Raw genomic sequence first — 22,469 nt, 5'->3', positions numbered from 1 at the left:
GGTTTCTGCTTTCTAATCACTGCTGTCATCTCATACATGGGGGTCTCCCTATTAAGTTGATTTTTGCCACTTCATCGAGTCCCTTGCTGACCTTGTCTCGCTTCTCTCGAGCGCGATTACTCACCCACGACTTTCCAAAGGCTTAGTCACTCGAGGCTTAAAGGGAGTTTGCTTCTCATCTTGTACCTATAGCTGTTGCTCCTGTTGGCCATGTTGTTTTTAATGTTTTTGCAGTGAATCCTTAGTGTACAGTAAAAGCTGGCAAAGTAAACAGTCTCCATAGAGCTACAGGGGTACTTTTTTACTCTTATAAAAGTCTTTAAGGAGTCTAGCTTTAATAACGTGGCTCCAGAGGGTGTTCTCCGAAAGTTTTCTTCATTTTCAGGTCTTGAATTAGAAAATAACAATAAAAATAAGAATAGACATTTTTCCATTTCCTTTTATACATTTTTGCATTTTATGGCTGTTAAACCTCCAAACTCAGAGCTTTACTCAACTCAAATGGTTTGTAGCTGGCTGACTTGAATGTTCCCAATAAACGCTGGCTGTCCTTGTAGCATCAGTACAGATTTTGGCACCTCTTCTTTGGTATCTGTTAACTTTACTCCCACAGCAAATATTGTCAACTCCATCAGATACCATAAAGTAAACATTGTGGTGGGTGATGACCAAAATTTTAGCTGTGTCCCCAGCAGCCGTTAGAGGCACGTCAGAGGCTCTTATCACAGTCAGATGTGAGGCTCATTTTCCTGTTAATGTTGATAACCGAAGCGGATTGTGCAGCATTTGCCGAGGGCTATGAAGGATGTACTGACTAAAGCTTAATCAGTGCTTTAGCAGCTGTTTTTGTGACTATTTGATTAGAGCGAATGATGGTGTGTGTGTGTATGTGTGTGTGTGTGTGTGTGTAGGGCAGTTGTGTCCTCACTTGCTGTGTCTCTGTGAAAATGTAATTGCTTTTATTGCACTGATTTGGCAAAACAGCTTCTTCTGTTTTAGACCAATATTCACAACGAGGGGTTACTAATATTTTGCCAATGGCTGTTAACATGTATTGGAGAACAAAATATTAAAATACTTTTAAATGTAATTCAGTCCTATCCAAATCCAAGTAAAGCCTGAAAATGACCAGAATCCATTTAACACTTCTCTAAATGTCACAGTAAAAATTGACCATAATTGAGTTCATAACAAAAGTAGCGTTATGGCAGAGTGGTTGTAATGGAGTGCAGTTTTTAGGGTTCAAGCCCCAAAGTGTGTTTGTGCCTATTTATTATTATTATTATTGTTATTATTATTATTGTTATTATTATTATTATTATTATCATCATTTTGTGTTTTGTTTGTTTGTTTGTTTTCTGCCACACAGCCAGTTGCTGTGAGCTGCGTTAGAAACATGAAACCTGGCCCAATAACTGGAAACGATGTTCCAGTGCTTCCGAAGAAATATGAGCCCAATTGGCCAGATGGTGGTGCTGTAATTAAGACCAAAAACATTTTGAAAAGGCCACGCCCCTCACACTGTAAGGCAGATTGACTTGAAATTAAAGCACATTGACACAGCTCAATACACATACCTGTACATGTACACAGCATTGCAGTACAAAGATACACATTTCTATCATCATAAATGAGCAAGGGGTGGAGCGAAGGGGGAACTCATTAACGATTTGTCCAATCATTATTAGTCTGACTATTTTAAAGCTGTGTTCGGGAACAGGTCTACCCAAGTGTTTTGAGCCCAACCCACAGGGGACCCCCCAACCACCAAAAAGATGTCACTCAAAACCCCAGTGCACAGATTTTCACCAATTTAGCATTTATGCTCTGGGATAAATATTAACCAAAATCTGAAGTGCCATATTGATTTGTGCCAGTGGGTGTGGCCTATCACATCTTTGCTCATTAGTCAAGATGCCTTTGAGCAATCCTGATTAAACTCACTGGACACATCCTGCACTATCTCTTGAAAGCCGCTCGTTGCTGCTTGCGGCTTTAATTTTGGCTGATTGAGCTGCTTTCTTCTGTTGAATGAAAAAGGGCTTGAACCTAGAATTGCTGCTTGTGGCTGTATTTGTTTTCAGATTTCTGAACACTAATTGCATGTATTTTAGGAAAATGATTTTGCTCATTTCAGTTGGCATGAAGAGAGAATTGGACAACTGTATGATCTAAATGTGTCATTAATTGTATTATTGCAGTTTATTTACAATAATTAACTGAGAAACCAGTCAAAATGGAGAGCCATGTAAGGCCTTTGCACCAGCAATGGAAAGACTACCTTTTATCAGGATGTCACATTGCTGCAGAAAAAGAAGAAGTTGAGTTGAGTCGCAGTAAATCCCTATTGTCCCGGCCGTATTAGTGTCACACTGAAAAAGTATGGGGATGCTGTGTGGAATTGGAAGTGAATTTTCTCCCAATAGCCAGATGCAGTGTTATTCTGTCAGGATGTTTGCATTCATACATGGACACTTGGGGAGCCTCGGGTCCATTTGCAATAGTGAGGGGAGGAGAAGATGAAAGTCTTATCGAGTCCAGGCCTCAGTGCTCTGAGCTGCCTGACCTACCTCAATCCCAGAACGAGAATTCAATTCATTTTTCCTCTTTATATGAATTCTTGTACCGCTCCCTTCTCTTGTATTGCTGTTCATACAAAACTCTCCTTCAGAGGATATTGCTACGGTATGTGTACAACTTATCAGCAAGGCATGACAGTGCTTGTGGTGGCAGTGTTATGAAGGGCCAGAGATTGGAAAGTGGTCAAAGACATGTATTTACCTCTCTTCTTTCTGCTGGAATAAAAGCAAGTACAGTGTATGTAACTTGCAGATAGAAGATTACGTAGTTTTGAGTATAATTGTGTTCCCTCACTCAATGTGATAAAGTGGTTGACAATATTTCCAGGGCACAGAGCGGAGAACAGCATGCTCTAAGATCCGTGTTTACGTTAGACTTACGCTGTCTGAAATGACATGATTCTGTGTTTTGGATAGAGGGTTGATATATGAATCTCTGTCCAAAGGTTGGCGAGTTCAGTTACTGCAGTTGCAGTATTCCCCACTTGATTAACAGTCGTTAAACATGCCCTGCTGGTCTATTATACGTCATGCCATGTAGAGAGAGTATAGTATAGTATAAGTATAGTAAAAGCTTGCTTATACCTTTACTCTCTTTCCATTTATATTTGGCCTTCTTGGAATTGCCATCATGTTTAACCTCTGAAAAATTGTCACTTACTTGAAGGTCAGTCTGGCAAATTAGTGTGTTTGTGTATGCATGCAGACTGGTGTTTTACACACTGTGCGTGTATTGCTTTCATTGTAGTGTGTATAAAGGATGAAGGCTTTTTTCCCCCGACTGATACACAAAAATGAAAAAAAAAATGTTTATATCAGCTGGACTGTTAAGTACTGTCCTACATATCTACTACATTGCTCATCATCCTTTTAAATATGCATAGAAAACAACTAAAAGTTTCTTCAAATGGTTCTCTTTACAGTAGACATGCCATTATTAGTAAACATTACCATATTCGAGATGTAAGCCCTCAGCCAGAGAAGTGGAATAATAACCAGGCTGTCAAATGATGAATGATGAACCAATGACACTTGCAATATCATTTGTAGAAAGAAAAAATATGAGTAAAAAGTGTGTAAATCATGAAAAAAGCAGGTGAGAAATCAAATGAAATAATACACAAAAGACTCTTAAAAACTAGGGCAGCACTAGCCTGTAGCACATATTCAGGTGTAGCACACATTTTGCCAACCAACAACAAAAAAAAGATTTTGCTTTTTTTTATTTTTGATGTCACTGATTTTTACTATAACCATCATCCTCATCCAACTCTTCAGGATTTTTACATGTTTTTCTTTCATCATCCTCTTGGGAAAGATCAGTCGTGGTCGAGCCCTATAGTCTTCTCAACGTGACTGTAGCTGCTGCAGTATAGTATGTAACAGAAAAATGCTTTTCTTCATATAACAGCACCAGTCACTTCTAGGCTGAATTTTTTTTCATTCTATTCAAGATATAACTTTTTGTCCTGTTTGTCAGTACAGACTCATACAGTTTCCCTGCTGTCTGAACTGCAGTCACCTTCTATCTCTGCGTGGAGTGCTGGCTTGTAGCTAACTCACAAACGACCCCTTCCACATTTTGTCAATCTGGGTTTGTGGAGTCCTATTGGTGGCATCTCGTCTCAAAGCGATGATATGCTGATAAGCTGTCGCTGGCGGGTTGCTCTGAGAGCTGTTCAGGTATACAGTGTGCTACCAGCTGGAAGCCACCAGCGGTTTAAAGACGCCACCTCAGTTCATGTAATATACACAGTCTTGATCAGGGCAGAGTTTCATTACAATATGAATGAGCTACTCAGGTTATTCATGCTGTAGCCAACGTCTGCTTTTAGCTCCCGTACTTGAGGATCTGAAGACGTGAGACTTGCCTCAACACAAATTACTTTGAAGCTTGTTTTAAATCTGAACTATACATTTTGTTATTTTTATTCTGTTTTTCTGATTTTATTTCTGAAATCATATTAAAAACACATGAAGAGCTGTGATCAGTGTAAACAATATGTCCATGTTATATTTATTGTATGTAGATTAATGGTAATCTACTGGCAGAGAGGTACACAACCATTTGTGTTTTACAGTGGTTGCTTTGGAATTCTTCTGTATTCGGTTTGTATTAAATTGCTGTTTTTTAATGGTGTGTTTCAGTGTGGATGTGTTTTAGTGATGAAAGTGTCATTTAACTGGAAATAGAAACCATATTTACAGTCAGGTCCCATGTAGGATTTCAGTCCCTGTTGAGTGAGTTTGAATATATTGAGTACATTGTCTTGAGCACAGGAGAAGAATGTTTGTGTCAGTGAATACATGAACACCGCTGTTGACTTGAGCTGCAGTATTGAGGTTGCACCCTCTATTAAATATAAATTTTCCGCCCTAAAGTTACAAATTTTTCTATCACTTACTCGACTGCAGTGTCAGTTGAAGTGACAATTGGAGCACAGAACAATAAAGTTGATGGAATATCTGCTTACATAGCAAAACAGCATCAAAATGTCACTAACAGCCTCTCAAAGTACTCATACAACTGCAAAGGTATCCACTTATATGCACAGTAGATCCCAAATGTTGATTTTTGTTAGGATTGTGCCATATAGTCATACAGTCTAAACAAATTTTCATCTAAATGGATGTGACGAAACGCTGAAAACATGTCATTTCCTGCTTTAAGTGGATTTTTTTTTCTTTTTCATTTTCTTCATTTTACAGTAAACAAAGTCTACTTTCAACAAGGCAGCTTGGTAGATGCCTCTTGAGATATTAAGTGAGAGAGGAAAAAATGTAAATGCAATATTGGTGCTGATTAGGCAGCTTGTAAGTAAGGTTTAAGAAAAAAAGTTGCACTCTTTCTTCACATCTACCCCTTAATGGTCATTAGGAGCCATTTCAATGTGTGCAGACACAACAGAGAACCATGATCATTCATCCACCTCCTCTGCAGCACTGCGGCCCTGTCGTGCTTTCCTTGTCCGATGGCACTGTGTGTCCTTGTTCACCCACTGTTAAGCAATCTGTCGCCTTTGCTTTATTCTTAAGAAAAATGAATGGCCTGGCCTGACCACAGAGAGCATTTGTTGTAGAGTTTTCTTGATGCTCTGTGTCTCAGTACCCATGCTATAGCATGGTGCTCAAAACTAGAGTGGAAACAGCAGAACAATTGCATTTCTGCACATTTGATGTCGCTTTGACTTTTTTGACATTTTTTGTTGTTTCTGCTTACTCCTGTTTTTGCACTGTCTTTTGAAAGCAATCATTGTCTTCTGTTGATCTGCACTCACATCCCCACACGCTTCTTGTGATCAACGTGCGCCGTAGTATGTTTCTCGTGTTGAATATTAAAAAAGGCTAATATGCTGACTAAATAGACCCCTGGAATACATAATGAGCCTGCACCGATAACAGATGGCAGCATACATTATCATCATTACCTTACTGTGGCTGGCAGATGGCAAGAGAAAACATATTGCATACATCAGCGTTAATATCACCTGTATGAACCAGCATGGTCAGACTGGACCTCCTCTATTGCTACTCTCCAGTGGCTTCTGATCAGCTCCAGTGCAAACCTTGATGAGGACACGCTGTGTTTCTAAGAAGTTTTCATGAGGTTTAAGTGCTTTGTGAAAGTCAGATTCAGAAAGTTCGTTCTAAACTTTAGCTTTTGAAAGAGATGGTATGGTTGAAAATAACATGTAACAATCCCCCTAAGATACTGCAATGTATGCATGTAAGCTCCTGAACTATAGAACAATAAGAGGAGCCACAAAGGAGCAGTGCATTGACTGATAAAACTAATGCGTTGGGGGTTTCAGGTCTCTGATTACAGAATTTCATGTAAAAGATCATCCAAGTATGCATTGGTCAATGAGCTATTTGTTGCATGTCCATGTTTTTCTACTGCTGTTTTTATTAAGAAATTCTGTAGTGGACATGAGGGAATTGTTTACTGTTATTAATGTTTAAGTAAATAATGTAAAAGAACAATGTGTGAAAATCATTCTTTCTGCAGCACTGATTTTTAGACTCATGTCAGCAAATCGTACCCAAGATACCAGCTTTAGTTAATGCCTTGTTTTGTTTTGTAAAGCGCTTCTGTTTTAACAAATTTGTTACCTTGGTTGACTTTAAACCAATTATTCCCAACCCTTGCTTGCCTTTTTTTAGTCATGAATCATGAGCACTCAACCAAACAGCGATCTTTCCTTCCTGTAGTGTTTTATTTAAAGAATATCTAGTTTATCACAACAAAAAAAAGTATAAATTTGCTTGTATTTTTCATCTTATTTCTTTAGTCATCTCGTCACCCCTGAGATCTTGGGACTCCTTCTGTGGGCCCCGAACCTTTTTAAAAGACAAAATGATTGCAAAAAGTAAAAAAAAAACCCTCATCTTTAAATAGCATTTTATATATGGCTGTGTTCCTAGGCCTATGTATCCACAATATCTGGCCCCTCTGTGCATGCAATGCTATCCTGGGCATTAGAATTGGCTTCCCTGTCAACTTATACGAAGTAAACAACTATTCTTGGTGTAAGAGTCAGCTACACTGTCAGCCAGTATTACTCTCAAACGATTCATGCTTATGTTAGTCTCGGTGTATGTAAAGATGCTGTGTGGGTGACTGGGGGTGTTGACGTGCAGGCGTGCATGAATGTTTAGTTCCCGTCTGTCCGTCCTCCTAAGGAACTGTCTCAGGTCTTTCTCTTTTCTCCCTCACCTTGCACCTGTCTGTGTGTCTAATGTGTAAGTGTTTGTCTCTGTATGTATATTTCCCTGTGCCACACAGAGGCTATTGTAGTTGACCTTCTCTTACCATGTCAGCTTATGTTACTGTCACACGTATATCCAACTGAGTAAATGTTAGTTGTCGTTTAAAACTCCTTTGCTTTGTCGTGTTTTCTGTTCTTGTCACGATCCCTTTTTTGGTGTAAATAAGTTAGAAACCAAAACTGTTTTTTTTGTACCAAGCTTAACGCGTGTGTATTTCTGCTGTAAAGTTGACCGTTTTATTGACTCGCTTTTGGAGCCAGCCTCAAGTGGCCATTCAAGGAACTGCGGTTCTTGGCACTTCCGTTAGCTCATTTTTCAGCCCCAGAGGTTGCAGCATTGGTGGGACATGTTCTCCCACCGGCTAGCTTCACCATCATTCTCCTTTCTCCCACCACCTCCAAAGTGTCGAGGTGGCATCCCAGGACAGTGCTCACCTTGTTTGCATCTGTTCAGTCTCTTCCTGTCAGCAGCTTAGATGCCGCTGCCCCGGCAGACCACTCAATAGAAGATGGATGGTGCCACCAGAGTAAAAAAAAAATGTCCTCAGAAGTGCCCCCTGCACCCCACAAGACCTTCTTAGCAGATACACTCTGCTCCGGCCTTTCTTATATAGTGCGTTTGCGTTGTCAGTGCAGTCCATTCCTGTCCAGTTCTCTTCAGGTGAACACTCAGGTACTTGCAAGATTTCACTGTCTCAATGTCATTCCCTGGGTGTGCGCTGGTGTAGAAGGAGATTGTTTGCACCCAGACCACCACCAGCTATTTGTTTTTTTCCTGCATTGATCTGTAGGTGGTTCCGCTGACAACAATCCACAAATCCATATGTCAATTCGCTGTTCTCCCTGTCCTCCACATATATGATGAGGCAGACGTTCCCTGTGAGCTCCCCCTGCTGTGGACGACCATTTTGAACTCACTTGTCATGTAGTCTCACAAGCTGTGGTCAGTTGGTGAGGTAGTCTATGATCCATGCTGTGTGGTGGTGGTCCACCCCTGTGCACTCCAACTTGTCCCCTCAGAAGTATGGTCTGTATGGTGTTGAAGGTGCAGGAAATACATTAAAAAAGCCCATAATTCTCACAGTGCTCTCCGCCTTTTCCAGGTGAGAGAGGGATCTGTGCAGGAGGTAGATGACAACATCATCCACCCCAATGCCAGCTTGATAGACAGACATTCACATTTTTTGATCTAACCTTCCTTGTACACGAAACAAACAAAGGTCATATCTCCATTGTGTTTTCTGCCTTTCTGTCACTGTTTGAGGTGCAACTGGTGCTCTTTTAATACGTCATCTTGTTGCACCCTCTTCTTCTACGATGGTATAATGGTTTTCCGACCGGAGAATTGACGTCACCTGCTGCTTATCTCACTGAACCACCTTCTAATAATAGCATTTAGCAATATAGCAATAGCAACAGTAGTGGATGGAAAAAAAAACATTCATCTGTATTTTCTTTTGCAGATTTTCTAGAAATTCAGTTAGAAGTTGCACTACATTTGCATCAAAACCCAGCTCTTATATTTCTGAGTGGCATTTCATTGGCTCAGTGTCCACGTCTGATCATAACTCCAAACCTATTGTACAACTGATAGTGTCGGAGAGGGTTGTTTTCTCTCTGTTTCATGGATCAAGAGACGATTTACAATTAGAGCCTTGGTGATACATTGGCTTCAGACTGTAGCATATACACACATTTACCGGCCAAAAGTCAATTCACTCCAGCCTCCAGTGTATAATTATCTGCAAATAGTCCAAAGTGTTAATGTGCTCGGTAATGTTACCTTGAGGCTATCTTTCCTTCTTGTTGCATTACCATATCTGTACAGAATGCCTCATGGTCAACTTTTTGTCATTTTTCTTCTTCTTCTTCTTCTTTTTCTCAAAGTGAATTGTTTGGGAGGTTACCCTTGCTGAGCTTGTTGGAGCGTATCCCCTCTTTTATGATGATAAAATAGCCCAGCTTCTTTTGTTGCTACCATTGTTGTCCCCTTGAGTTTATGTCTCTACTTTTACTTTATCCCTAAATTATAGTTCCATTTTAATCCTGTTTGAATGTAGCCTCATGAGTAATAACCTCTTTACCCCAGCTGATTACGTATAAATTGGTTTTTGTGTTTTTTTTAAAAAACTGTTTTTCAAGTCGGAATAACGGATATATATATGTAACAAATCCGCAGATTTCATCCAGCACTGTAATGTTAGGCTTCACTCTGTCTTTGTTAACGTGAACTTCGACAGCAAAGGTCAGACAAACATCAGAGACAAATGGAGATTATTTAATGCTGGGATAACGATGTTCCAGAAGCAACAGCATGCGCGTTAATTTAGCTCGTAGTTTTTGTTAATAGATCCTCACGACCTCTCATTATTGCTGGCGGATAAGCGCCCACTTGTGAAACTATTGCTACAGTATACATTAGTCACATTTTTTTTAAAATCACCATCAGTGTTGTTTCTTTTTTGTGCCTGTTGAATTTCCTTTCAGCATGTGAGCGCAAAACTAGATGCCCTCAAGTGGTTGTTTTAATAATAGTTAGAAGCACCTGCTACAGAGTAAAGAAACGTTTGTCCTTGATGGTATTTTCATGGACGTAACAATTCCTCTGGTTAAAGTGATTGTACACCATAATAGTATTCTGTGACCTTATCATCTCATGTGGAAAAATAAAATGGGTACCACAACCTTTTTCCTGGACTTCTTCATTCAGTTATTTTCTTGGTTTGAAATGCCTCATTCCCAAAGCTTAGTTTGTTCTGCACTAATATTAAAGAGCATTTGGTGTACAGTGTCTGTTAAAAATACCCTCCCTCCCCAGTTACTGTTCATGTGTTATTTTTATGCAGTTATGAGTCACTGGCAATGAAATTAGGGTTTTTTTTCTTCAACCGCAAACTGTAAACACTGAACATTTCCAAAAGTAAATGTGTTTAATGATGATTCTCAGTGAACAAAGCCAATAAGACCATCCATCCAGTATGCAATGCATTCCAAATTGGGATCATTTATAAACCAGTGCCGTTGTGCTTCCTTTCTGCTGGCTTTTTTTCTGTCCCTGCCCGCATCCATCAATTCATACCTTTTCTCCTATTTGGTGAAGTGTAACATTTGATGTTCTGTTCCAGAGTTGAGCTCCGAGAACATGCGCACCTGCTTCCAGATCGTGAATGCCTATATATACTTGTCTGCCACAGACTTCCTGCAGGTGAGACACACAAGCACACAGACTGACACAAATTCTCATACAATGAACACACGTTGTGCATGTGGAATTTTGGTTATTTATTTATTTTTCCGTCACAGAACTATGCAGAATCATTGTGTCGCTCCTTCTGTGATCTGCTGAAAGACATCACGAATGAGGGACAGGTCCAAGTGCTCAAGGTACTGTCACTCCATCCCTCTCACTCACAGCTAAATCACTTCTGTTTATTCTCCGTCTCTATTTTCTCAGGGTTCATTTTTTCATCCTCCCTCCTTAAGCTCCAGCACAGAGTTTGTTTGCTTTGCCTGGGCGGCCCAGCGAATAGCAGGTGCACCAGAAGTGCCGTATACACAGACACGCAAACATAAACAGACACAGACAGTGCTACGTGTGCATCGACACCAGATTATAATAAGGGCAAGACTTGCTATTCTCACTTCTAATTAATTATTTGAGAAGTGTATCTCAGAGGGGACCTCAAAGCCTACTCTTCATCTCTGCCTGTTATATGTTACTCACAACTTTATAAATCAGTTATTTAGACAGTTTGATCTGTTAAACTAATGTTTTTATGGCAGATTCCAGCTTGGTTTTTGACAACAAAATATCAAAAGTGCTCTGATCAAGGTGGCAGATGTTAGTCATGTGAGCACAGGTATCAGCTTTGTTGTTGCTGGATGTTTGAGTGTCTGTTGACCATAAGATACTTCTGGATAAGTTTGTTAGTCAGGCAGAGACAATGCCATTGTCCACCATAAATCAGAGAGGCTCACCATGTTAGTGGTGTCCCTCGGTCTTTAGTTCTACAGCCTTTTTGTGGTGCTCGGTATGGTTTTTCCCTCAAAGATAATTGGCTGTGATTGTTTTCATTACTGGCAAATGTATTTCATTTTCAGCTGTCAGCAAACACACTATGGTGTGCTCTGTATGTAGCAGGTGTAATAAATATTGAGTTAGATGGGCAGGACTCTCTTTTTGAATTGTCATGTCTCTTGGTTCACTCTTGGACTTGCGGTTGGTGTGTATGTGTGCACGTGTGACGGTGCACATGTGCCTCTGCATGTGTTTACCTTGTATGTATGTACTATCTGCACTGTTTGAGTGGTGTATATATACACAGCTTTAGCTTCATAAAGATCAGTGGTATTACAGCACATCTGGCCCTGTTAATCTGTTGTTCTGAGGAAAGGAGGGCCCGCAGACAATAACCCTGTCAACCTACACAACACGAGCACCCTGAGGCAGAGGGATCAGCGTAATCAGTATGTGTTTCTTTGAAAAGTTCATATGCATGATATGCAGACAGATATAGCATCTCGCCGCCTGTCTCGGAGCTCTGTGTTTGGTTGCTGACCTTTGAGTTAAAGATTCTCATTTGAGGCTTTAATTTGCGAAAATGCCATTTTTAATGTTAGTGTTACATCATCATGTTGGTGTGGTCTGGATTTAGGTTCTAGTCTTAACTGTGCAAAGTCAAATGAGGATGGAATGATCCTTTACTGGTTTGGATCCAGTCCTTGTCCTGTCAGATTAGTTTTCTTGGAAAGATTTCTATATTTTGTTCAACTCAGGTGTATTTCTGAACATCAAAGCAAGCACATGTTTTGCTGAACCTCTCTAAAATAGACAACTAAAACTGAATATTCTAACCTTCATGACGGTTGTCGTGTTAGATTGCGTTACGCTAGGTGCCACAGTAACCACGGTGCTTCTGTCACTTTATCTTTTAATTTTTCTTTCGTCATGTTGTAACTTTGTTCATTGTTGCTGTACTTGAGTGCTTTATTTATTTATGTTTTTTATCCAAATATTCTTTTCATTTCAGTTTTAATGCCTGACAGAGGGCTCATTTAAATTTCTTGGGAAACTAAAACTGAAGGTGCTAACCTTGCCTGCCACATTCTGTAGGTCAGACCCTTAATTAGAAGGAGGATTTTCTGCACTTTTTACTATCGCTCACAAAATGAGCTCCTACTAACTTCCTTTCGCCCCCATATTTCCTCCATAGTGATATCTTTTCATCGTCCTGCATCTGACCCTTACTGTTTCCCTTTTTTCTCACTCCTTTTTTGCTCCCTCTGTGGTTCCCTCCCGAGGTTTCTACCTGTCTATTTCTCCTTGCCAGTGTTTCTTACTCCCCTCTATGACTAGCGTCTCTCATCCTCCCTCTCCCTGTGTCTCGGCAGGTGGTAGAGATAGCTTTAAAGGTTAGCCCCATACTGGGAGCCCACATGTTCCAGCCCCTGCTGCCAGCTGTCTTCAGAGGTATTGTGGATGGTGAGGTGAGTTCTACCTTAAAATCTTGCACATATCTGGACTGGGATTGCATAAAAGGACTATGTTACATTACCTGTTGTGCATTTTCACTCATTTTCTGTCTTCTTTCACTAAATGTTTAAAGATTTAACCTCAATAAACCTTAAAATACTCACTTATTGAGAGAATGTTGCTGTATGTTCTGTCAGTTTGTCCTTTTCTGTCATGTAAAAAATAATTATTATGGAGACTGTATAGTGACATTTATTGATCATCAGCTCATCTAAAGGTCATAAGCTTTCTTTCCAGGATTCTGCTGTGTCAGTAAATCTGTCTTCTTTTCCCTTGTCGTGCTTAATGACCTTTGGTTAATGCATGTTTCTGCAGCCGCAGGTGTGACTGTGTGTTCACAATGTGTGTGTGTCTCTGTCTGTGTGTGTGTGTGTTTTACAGAGATATCCCGTGGTGATGTCCACCTACCTGGGAATCATGGGCCGCGTCCTGCTCCAGAACTCCAGTTTCTTCAACTCTCTGCTCACTCAAATGGCCTCTGAGTGCAGCCAGAAGGTGAGACGCGCTCTCTGCCCTTCGTTCCCGTCTTCTCAGCACAGGCTCTTTGAACGTCTGTGAGAGACATAACTGCAAAGTGCCTGTTTAAAAGGGAACAAGGCTAAACGTAATGAGCCAAGGAATTACAAACGGTAACGTTCTCCAGTCCTAAAGTTTAGAATCGTACACCGTTCACTTTGAAAATCTGACATTGTTGTTTTTGTCTGACCCAGGGCAAAATTGATTTGGTCTCGTTTTGACATTGCTGCCCTAATCTTAACAAATGAAAGGCCTAGAGATGTATCTCTAAGTTGTCACTCCATCATCTTCTTTTTTGATGATAGAGGACAAGGCAGGGAGCTAAATGAGGCAGAACAAGCAGGGAAGGTCAGTTTTACTGACTTTTATGACAATGGTAGACACATATTTATAAGCTTTAAGATAAAATCAGTGTACTGTATCTTGAGTTGTCAAATACAGTTTGTGTCTCTCTTTCTTGTCCTCTTTCTATACTATATTATCCTCTTTTATGTCTCCTCTTTCTTCCTTAACTCGCCTTCTCTCTTCTCCCTTGTGTCCATCTCTCCCCCTTCACCATCTATCTCTCCTCATCAGATGGACCAGTTGTTGGGCAGTGTGATAGAGATGTGGGTCGACCGTATGGACAACATCACTCAACCTGAGAGGAGGAAGCTGTCATCGCTGGCTCTGCTTTCCCTCCTACCATCTGACAACAGGTGAGAAACATTTTCCATTCATTTATGTGCAGATGGGGCTTTGAGCTGGCAAAAAGTGGGTAGCATCCACCCTGTCAGCTGTCAGCTAACATAAGGGCAAATAAGGGGAAAGTGAAGACAAATGATTTATTTGGCTTTTGTTTATCTTTATACCTTAGCTTGAGGGAGTTATCTTTCTGTGGGAGAACTGTGGTTCTTTAGGTTTTGTCACTAATAACAGAGTATCAACTGTCGTTAAAAAGCATGATGATAGATTTTTACCCTACGGCCATAATATACTGCACAAAAATCAGCAGATTAATCATGTTGCCTTAACGCCATATGGGTGCCAGTGATATCTGACAGCGGCACAGCACACATGTGCATATATGCACGGTGCAGGCACAGGGGTTTCTGGACATGCTTTACAAGGTGCTTACAGAAGGTAGAGACACCCAAAAGAATAGACACTGGGTCTAAAGGGATGTTGACACATAGTTTTACATGCAACCACGCAAACATGTAGTATAAATTTGTGTTTTAATTTGCTACTTCTCCCTCTGGACTTTAAATCCCAGTCTATAATGAGAGTGATTTAAGACTTTCACTTGTAAATGATCATGCTCTTGTTTTTAAAGGCATGAGACACCTCTTCTGTGAGTTAGGTGTGTGTGTGTCCACGTATGCCCTTGTATGTGTGTAGGACCACAAGTACAAGTGTTGACCACAGCTAGTTGAATTATGGTGCAGAGAGGCGACACCATCAGGGGCCAACATCGCTCAGCCATGTCATTGAAGAGGCAAACATGCACACACACACGCACAAAATACAAGCCCTCTTCGATCAAAACTTCTGACATTGTTTAGTGTAAACATTTTTAAGGCGCTTGACTGCAGTGCTAGAGACTTTCCACGGAAACAGTTAACTTTCGCTTTGAAAAATTCACTCATCTCCGTAGGTTGAATCCGAGATTGAAAGTAACCAGAGCATGTGAGTAGGAGTGTACTCAGGATGATGATGAGCATTCAGATAAACTCGGTGGTTTGACACGATTTTATACTTAGTTTGGCTGAACGGGCAGCTATTTAAAAAGCTCTGTGCGAAGTCCCACATCATGTCACAACATCATATTGTGTTCTGACATTTGTTTACTAATACTAGACAAGATCAGGCACCAACATTTTCAAGATTGTAGAGAGTTTGTTCTTCTCTTCCCTAAATCATCGCACATTAGGCTATTATTTACACCTGAGGATGACAGGTGCACAGAGAAGCTGTGTGGCAAACTTTACTTTCTTTCTATCAAGTTTTTCCCATTCCATTTTCCAAGTGAAAGTTCTCTTGAAGTGGTTCAAAGGAGTCACTGTTGAGTTTAATGATAAACTTCTCTTGTGATGTTCCATTTCACTGTATAGTGATGCATGTTTTTATCAAGATTTTGGGAAGTTCAGCTTTCTGCAATCCAGATATGGTAATGATAGATGTAGACAGGCATGAAATCCTTTGTTACGCCCCCATCCTTGGTCTGCAGCAGCAATTGATTATGACAGCCTCGGCTGGTTAAGTGCTGCATGGCAAATCAGCTTTCTTACATACAGTCATAACTAAAAAAAGGATGAGGTCTATATTTTCTCTTAATATTATTTAACAGTCTTTTTTTGTGTAAAATGCAGAAACTACCTGTAATAAACAATGAAACTCAACAACAGTGATTCAACTGCTAAATATTTTTTTCACCATAATGATGCAAATTATTTTGAAATAAAATGCATTATTGAAAATTGAGCAATCACGAGAAAAACAAGTTATTTTTGACAAAGCTTTTTGCATAATCAGCTAGCATCGCAAATTAGCTGTTATGTTTAGCAGTCAGGAGATAAGAATGTGATTAAACAGGGCTGCCTTATGAGTGCAGCCTATCACGTGATTAGCATTATTTGCAAACTTTGTTTTGCAGTTATTAATTTTCTGTCATTAGAAAACATGATATCTGGACAAAGGACGAACAGGAGGGCAATGGCAAATGTTACACTTCACCATGGACATTAATATTCATTCATGTGTAGGCCAGATAGGTAGGGAATGATAATAATGCAAGTTTTCCTCAATTTTCCCTCCTAGCCACTGTAGTCATCTATGCAACCACAGATTTTTTTCTGTAACAGATCATTCCTGCACAGGCAATATCAGACTCTCAGTATCCAATATTTTCCAAAAGGTATTGCTCCTTTATATATTCATATCTCAGCATAGTGTCTTTCCATCCTTAAGCTTAATTTGCGACCCTTTTCATGTTGTTTCCTCTTTTTATTTATTTCTTTTCTTTTCCAAATCAGAATTACAGCAGCAGCCCACGTGTGTTGATCATGTTGTTGTCCGGGTCAAATCAGTGTAATTATGTTCTATGAATACAATGTTGGACTCCTTACTTAATGATCTATCATTACTTGCAGTTATTATTTTTTTTAGATTGCTATTTTTTTCTCCATTAGAAAACATGATATCTGGAAAAAGGAAAAACAGGAGCTCAATGGCCAAGAATCTGGACGTTAAGATTATAAAAAGGGAATGTAGGCCGCATAGGAAGGGAATGATAATAATACGACTTTTCCAGATCCAGAAACAACCACCAGATAGAGTGAAATGTAAACCAGCACTATGCACTCGGTTTATACAGCTGTACAGTAGAATACACCACAGAGAATGTGCTTTAAGGCATTAAGTGGCCTTGCTAGAGGGCTGTGAAACAGCTGCAGGCTTATGATACACAGGGAAGTAATCAGTTTCTTATTGCTGGACAGGGGCCTTCACTCTGGTGGACCAGTCAGTGATGTCACATAGGATATATCAGCTTTCTTTATCAACCTGCAATTTGTGTCTGCTTCATTTGAGAATTGGATGAATAATGAATAAGAGGTGTTGTTGCTGCAACAGCACATCTGGAACACAACATCGAGTTGGTTCTGTAATTGAAAATCTTTCACATCTATTTTTTGATAGTTCTTTTCTGTTTTCACATGATTGCATTGTTGTTCGTCTGTGTTAGATAACCTTGTCATGGCCTCTGGCAGACGATTTCACAGGTCCATTTTTATTGAATCTGTCAGCTACTTTTTTACTCACTGATTGACGTTCTCTCACATTAAAGTCCTGTTTGTCCTTTGATAAGATTTACTTCTTACTTGATAAAACTTTTATGCAATGTAAGGGCACTAATGTTTCATTTTGTATTTAACATGCACAGCCATGAGGTCATTTTCACAGAAGACTGCTTTAGTCATCAGAACCTCGTATTCAGCTCTTTGTGGTGTGTGGTGTGTGTGTGTGTGTGTGTGTGTGTGTGTGTGGGTGTGGGTGGGGGTGGAGGGTGTGCGTGTGCGTGTGAGGGAACCAGTTCATCATCACTGTCAGTCGACGGCAAAGCTTCTGTTCAGAAATGTCAATATGCAACAACGACACAGACCTTAATAAATCAATATGCACACCTTTCTTCCCTGTATCTGCTGTTTTCACATTTTGTGTAGTCATTACGTCTTCTCAAAGTTGCTACATCATGTTTAGACATATCCCATTTTCTTCTTGCATACAGTAAGTTTACTTTTTGCGTCATTGAAAGCTTTTATTAGTTGTTTAATTCAAACATTTGCTGTGCTCTGTTGGCTTGTGCTATTCGTAGCATGCTACATACAGACTACAAATGTAGATTGTAATGAAACAATGTCGCACAGCCCATCAAGATTAAACACACCTGGACGTACCTTGCATACAAATATACATGCATACATGTGTATGCATTTCAGGTTTTGCATGCAGTTGCAAATAAATTATTACTAATAAGTCAAACTTAAGCAATTCCTTGCCTTTTAATTGTTCTTATTCACACAAATGTTTTTATAAATCTATAGTTTTTGTATCCCGAATTGTTGTCATTTTTAGTAGTGCTGCCATTAGAATATTCCCCAATATAATTAGTAGCCATGATATGAATTGCTTACTGTACCTTATGCTGTCAGTTTGCGATGTAACAAGCAAAATTGTAGAATTTTTACACAATCTTAACACAATCCTGGTGGAAATATGCACTCGTTCTTTAGGGTCCACTCTAATGATCCAAAATCAGTGATACTCAACAGCATCAACTGTAATCAGTGATGTGAAATTTGAAATCCATTTGCAACAAGCCCAGCTGGAACATAGCCAATATATACAGTATACTCTATGCCTTTTTTCGGTCAAGAGTAAGTATTTTATCATAGACCATTAATCTGTATTTGCCACTGAACACAGAAAAAACATCTGAATCTAATATGATGAAAAATGTAATTGCTGAAAAAATTCGGCACTCGGTTTTTCCGATTAATGCACTGCAGGCAAGAAATTCAACCTCAAAACATCATTTTATGTGCAGCCTTCACTGGTCACTGCCTCCCTGCAGCCCCCTTTTGTTTGAGTGAGGACAACACAGAGACACTTATCTCTGATGAGGACTGCTGCGACTAGTTTGTCTTTGCACCCAGCCCGTCAGCTTTCAGATCATGTTTCCACCTCCGTTGATTTGGATGGCAGGCACGAAGCAGCAGCACTAGTCAGCCATTAGAAGGTAATCACTGGAGAGGTGTTGGGCTGGATAGAATTAGAATCGACAGACATGTGTGATAAGGGATCTTTAATACTATGCCTGCGTCCAGTTGTTGCTATGGCTTCCAATTTGAGACTATTATTAAGAAATTTTGGGCAGAGGCATTCACTGATATTTTACTCACCCAGGATATTAGTGGTGACATGTTTGACTGAAAGGAACAATGACTTAACATTCACCTGGACAAAATTTCTTGCTCACAGGATTTGTTAGCCTTAAATATACATTTATCTTTACCTCTGTGTCTTGTATACCAGGACTTGTTCTCATACTGTATACTGGCTGTGTGAGTGTGTATGTATGCATGTAAATGTGGAATAGTTGGAGAAATACACATTTTCTCACATGCCAATATAGAAAATAGGATTGCAGTGTGCGCTCATATGCTGAGCAGATTGGATCCCCCAGTGCTGTAGCTCAGCTTTCACACCATTTCAGTCTTGATGGCAATATTTACAGTTTGAGCATATACTTCAGTGGAGATTGCCGAACATAAGAGATAAGACGCAGGTTTACTGGCTGGGTATGTGACTGTCACGCACCGATTTTCTTCATTTTTTTTCTCATTTTTTTTTGCCAGACTTCATGCTCAGTGAGCTTTATGCAGCATTGCCTGGGGTCTACCTAGCCAAGCACTTGAACTGACAGAACCTTTGATGCATCAGTGCCCACACCCACACCCACACATACTTACTCTTTGTGTCTTTGTATTATTTTCCCTCCCTGCTTTTTATTCCGATTGACATGGGAAAACCTCCTTCCTTTCCAGTGCTTTCAAAGAATGACTCAAATAATTCATCAATGACTGCTGCTTGCCTGCATATTTAAAAAAAAAAAAACTCAGGTACAGCAAGCCAGCAAGTCTAGACTCTACAGTTCTTCTTCTTGGGAAGAATCAGCATAGTTGCTATGATGAAAATTAGAGACTCTGGTTTCAAGGCTGTGTGTTGAGACAATAAGCCTCATCAATTTTTATTTTTCACACTTGAATGTGTACTTTGAGACCATAAAACCACCCTTACGTCTGGAAAATCACCCTTATCATATGCACTTGATCAGTGCAATGGGAACATGTTTTTATGATATCTTAAAAGGAGGGAAATGTTTTCAACACACTGTTAACCACGTGATGGCTTGGGCTTTTTTTGATCACCCTCTGCATCTCTCTCTTTTTGTACTCTGTTATAGTCAAATGTTCCAATCAAGTGTGTTAATTGACCCTTTGCTAAACCCCTCCTCCAAACAGCAGCTGTCCAATCATAGCTTAGTAACTGTCACCAGGCACCGCCAGTCCTGTCAAGTTTTGCATTTCTCTACTTGTTGATGTGGTGTGCATTATGCTCGAAGTACAGTTATACATAAGCTACAAATGATGGCATTTGTGGTGAACTGGTTTACTATCTACAGTAGTAACCAAGTGTTCTTCCAAAGGAAATGGGCATGACAGGTTACATTAGCAAATACCCATTCAGGACCAACACATCCGCTGTTTCTTGATTTGTCAATCTGCCAGCCAAGATGCAAAAATGTCAGAATGTAGGGTAATGATAGCAGCTCAGTCTGGAAAATATGCTGCTTTTGTTTGTTGGAATCAAAGACCAAGTGTTTCAAAAATCACTGCTTATTTCGAAGATGAATCTGCCACAGTTAACTCGGCAGGTGTAGCAACACAAACTAAGAAAGGTGGGACTGTTCCAAATGTGAAATGGTGAAGGTGAGATGCATAATGACTGAACAATCTGGACATGAGCGTGCTATGATGATGATGTCATGATGTCAGTTGATGGATGGCATGGATACCCTTTCCTCTGGATGGCCATATGTTTTTTCTTTTTTGACAGATGATTTGTCACTTTCAGTGATGCCAGGATTTAACCTAGACTGTTGCTCTCTGCTGCTCTTGATGACCAATTGCTTCTTTGGAAATACTCATCTCTCTCATTTAAACACACACACACACACACACACACACACACACACACACACACACACACACAGCTGTTGAATTAATGAATAATGAGCCTGTCTCGTCTGTGTGTTACCAGTGTGATCCAGGACAAGTTCTGTGGCATCATCAACATCTGTGTCGAGGCGCTGCATGATGTCATGACAGAAGACCCTGAGACAGGCACCTTCAAAGAGTAAGTGTGCATGTTTCTTTCTTATTGAAAACAAGTGCATAAATATTTGTAAACCATACGGTTCAAACCTTCCCGTCTTTTATCAAAAACAAACCTCTCAAGAAAGTTTATTAATGATATAAAATCATAACCACGCCATTCTTCTTCACATGGATCATGGTGCTGTGCTGAAGGAGCCAGAGTGGGAGTGCTGGACAGGACACATTTCTCTTATAAAATAATGGCCTGTGAAATGGACCAGAAAAACACTTGCTCACTGTGGAAGGAGACACAAACCAGAGTCCCCCTTTGACTCTGAACCTGCTCCATCATTTTCCCTTTGGCTCTCTGTCCCAGTAGCATGGTGCTCATTTCTTAGTAGTTGTTAACCTACATGTAGACACCTTTTCTCCCCTGCCAGAAACTCTTGGCACGCTCCTAAGATGTGCCAGTGTGGAATGAACTGAAAAGTTGGGTACAGAGGTCACTGTAAATGTTGCTTTATTTTCCAGTGATGGGTCCAATTGTTTTGGTTTCCTGTTGTGCTTCACTAACGCACAGAAACATATTTGTGGATGCACATTTCCTCTGGGTTTTATTCGCTGTTTGTAAATGCAATCAACTGAGACAGACAGCAGTGGGCATTGTAATCTTCCTGCCTGTATTTAGGAATTAAGTAAAGTTTCAAATAAACAGACTTTGCTTTTACTCCTCTGGTGTCATAAGTGGTTTAGAATTGTTCCCGCGTGGTGTGGAATAAGAATGAACGTCCTTGCTGTGATGGATAAATTCAGTGAAATACCAGGCCAGCTGGCAAGCCAAGTCAGCATGCTACTCCAGAATTACTGTAGAAATTCAATCACTTGTTTATTGCTTAATTGTACAGGAGCATTTGATTATTACTGTGCACCAATTTAATTGAACACATGAATGAGAAAAGTTTAAGCTGCTGAAGTCTTAAACAGGAAGTAAAAATGTGGCCATGTTGTCTTGACATTACTTTAAACCATGACAGTTTTTCTGGGCAGTAGTAACAACTTGTGAACACAGCATCATCACCCTTTTAGTTGATGGCAAATGTTTAAGCTGCTTAACAGTTGCTTATATACACATCCGGTAGCAACATGTGGAATCGTGATGACGATTTTAAGTCCAATATTCACCTTCTCTTAGCTCTGTTTTGGGTCACCAACTCCTGAGTGGAATATCTGGCTCTTTAGCTGCTAAATGCTCCAGTATGTTCACAAACGAGCCTCTGTGTCCGCCTTCCATTCTGTGTTTTTCTACTGAAAACAGCTGCCTGCTGTGCCCGATAATGTCAATATGAGGTCGCTGAGAGTGATCCACAACAGTAGACACTGTGCTTTAAATTATCATGCACCTGCCGTTTCTGTTTTTTTGTTCCTTGAACAGTCAGTATGGTTATGGATGATTTTTATCCTCAACAATTATATTATAATGTTGATATTGTTACAAGCAAAACTACTGACAGCAGCTTTTTTCCATATTTTGAAATGAACTGATTGTTCCAAATTATTATGCATAACACAGTTTGAAAACATTCAAGAGGTCACAATGAATTCGAAACAGAAATCTGTTGTATTTGTTGCACGAATAGATCATTTTTCAAAAATA

The 22,469-nt window shown here is 39.9% G+C and overlaps 1 protein-coding gene across 1 annotated transcript in view; it reads left to right on the top strand.

Moving 5' to 3' along the window:
• ipo11 (importin 11) overlaps positions 1 to 22,469 on the top strand; it is a 120,583-nt gene that overhangs the window by 72,905 nt on the left and 25,209 nt on the right. The window contains exons 23-28 of the mRNA XM_041936765.1: positions 10,474 to 10,553; positions 10,652 to 10,732; positions 12,740 to 12,835; positions 13,263 to 13,376; positions 13,974 to 14,095; positions 20,760 to 20,855. Coding sequence (XP_041792699.1) covers positions 10,474 to 10,553; positions 10,652 to 10,732; positions 12,740 to 12,835; positions 13,263 to 13,376; positions 13,974 to 14,095; positions 20,760 to 20,855 — 589 coding nt within the window. The remainder of the gene's footprint in view (positions 1 to 10,473; positions 10,554 to 10,651; positions 10,733 to 12,739; positions 12,836 to 13,262; positions 13,377 to 13,973; positions 14,096 to 20,759; positions 20,856 to 22,469) is intronic.

This window comes from Chelmon rostratus, chromosome 5 (assembly GCF_017976325.1).
Source record: "Chelmon rostratus isolate fCheRos1 chromosome 5, fCheRos1.pri, whole genome shotgun sequence".
In the NCBI taxonomy this organism is placed as follows: Eukaryota; Metazoa; Chordata; class Actinopteri; order Chaetodontiformes; family Chaetodontidae; genus Chelmon; species Chelmon rostratus.
The sequence above is the reverse complement of the archived record's forward strand: the minus strand, read 5'-3'. Positions and strand labels throughout refer to the sequence as shown.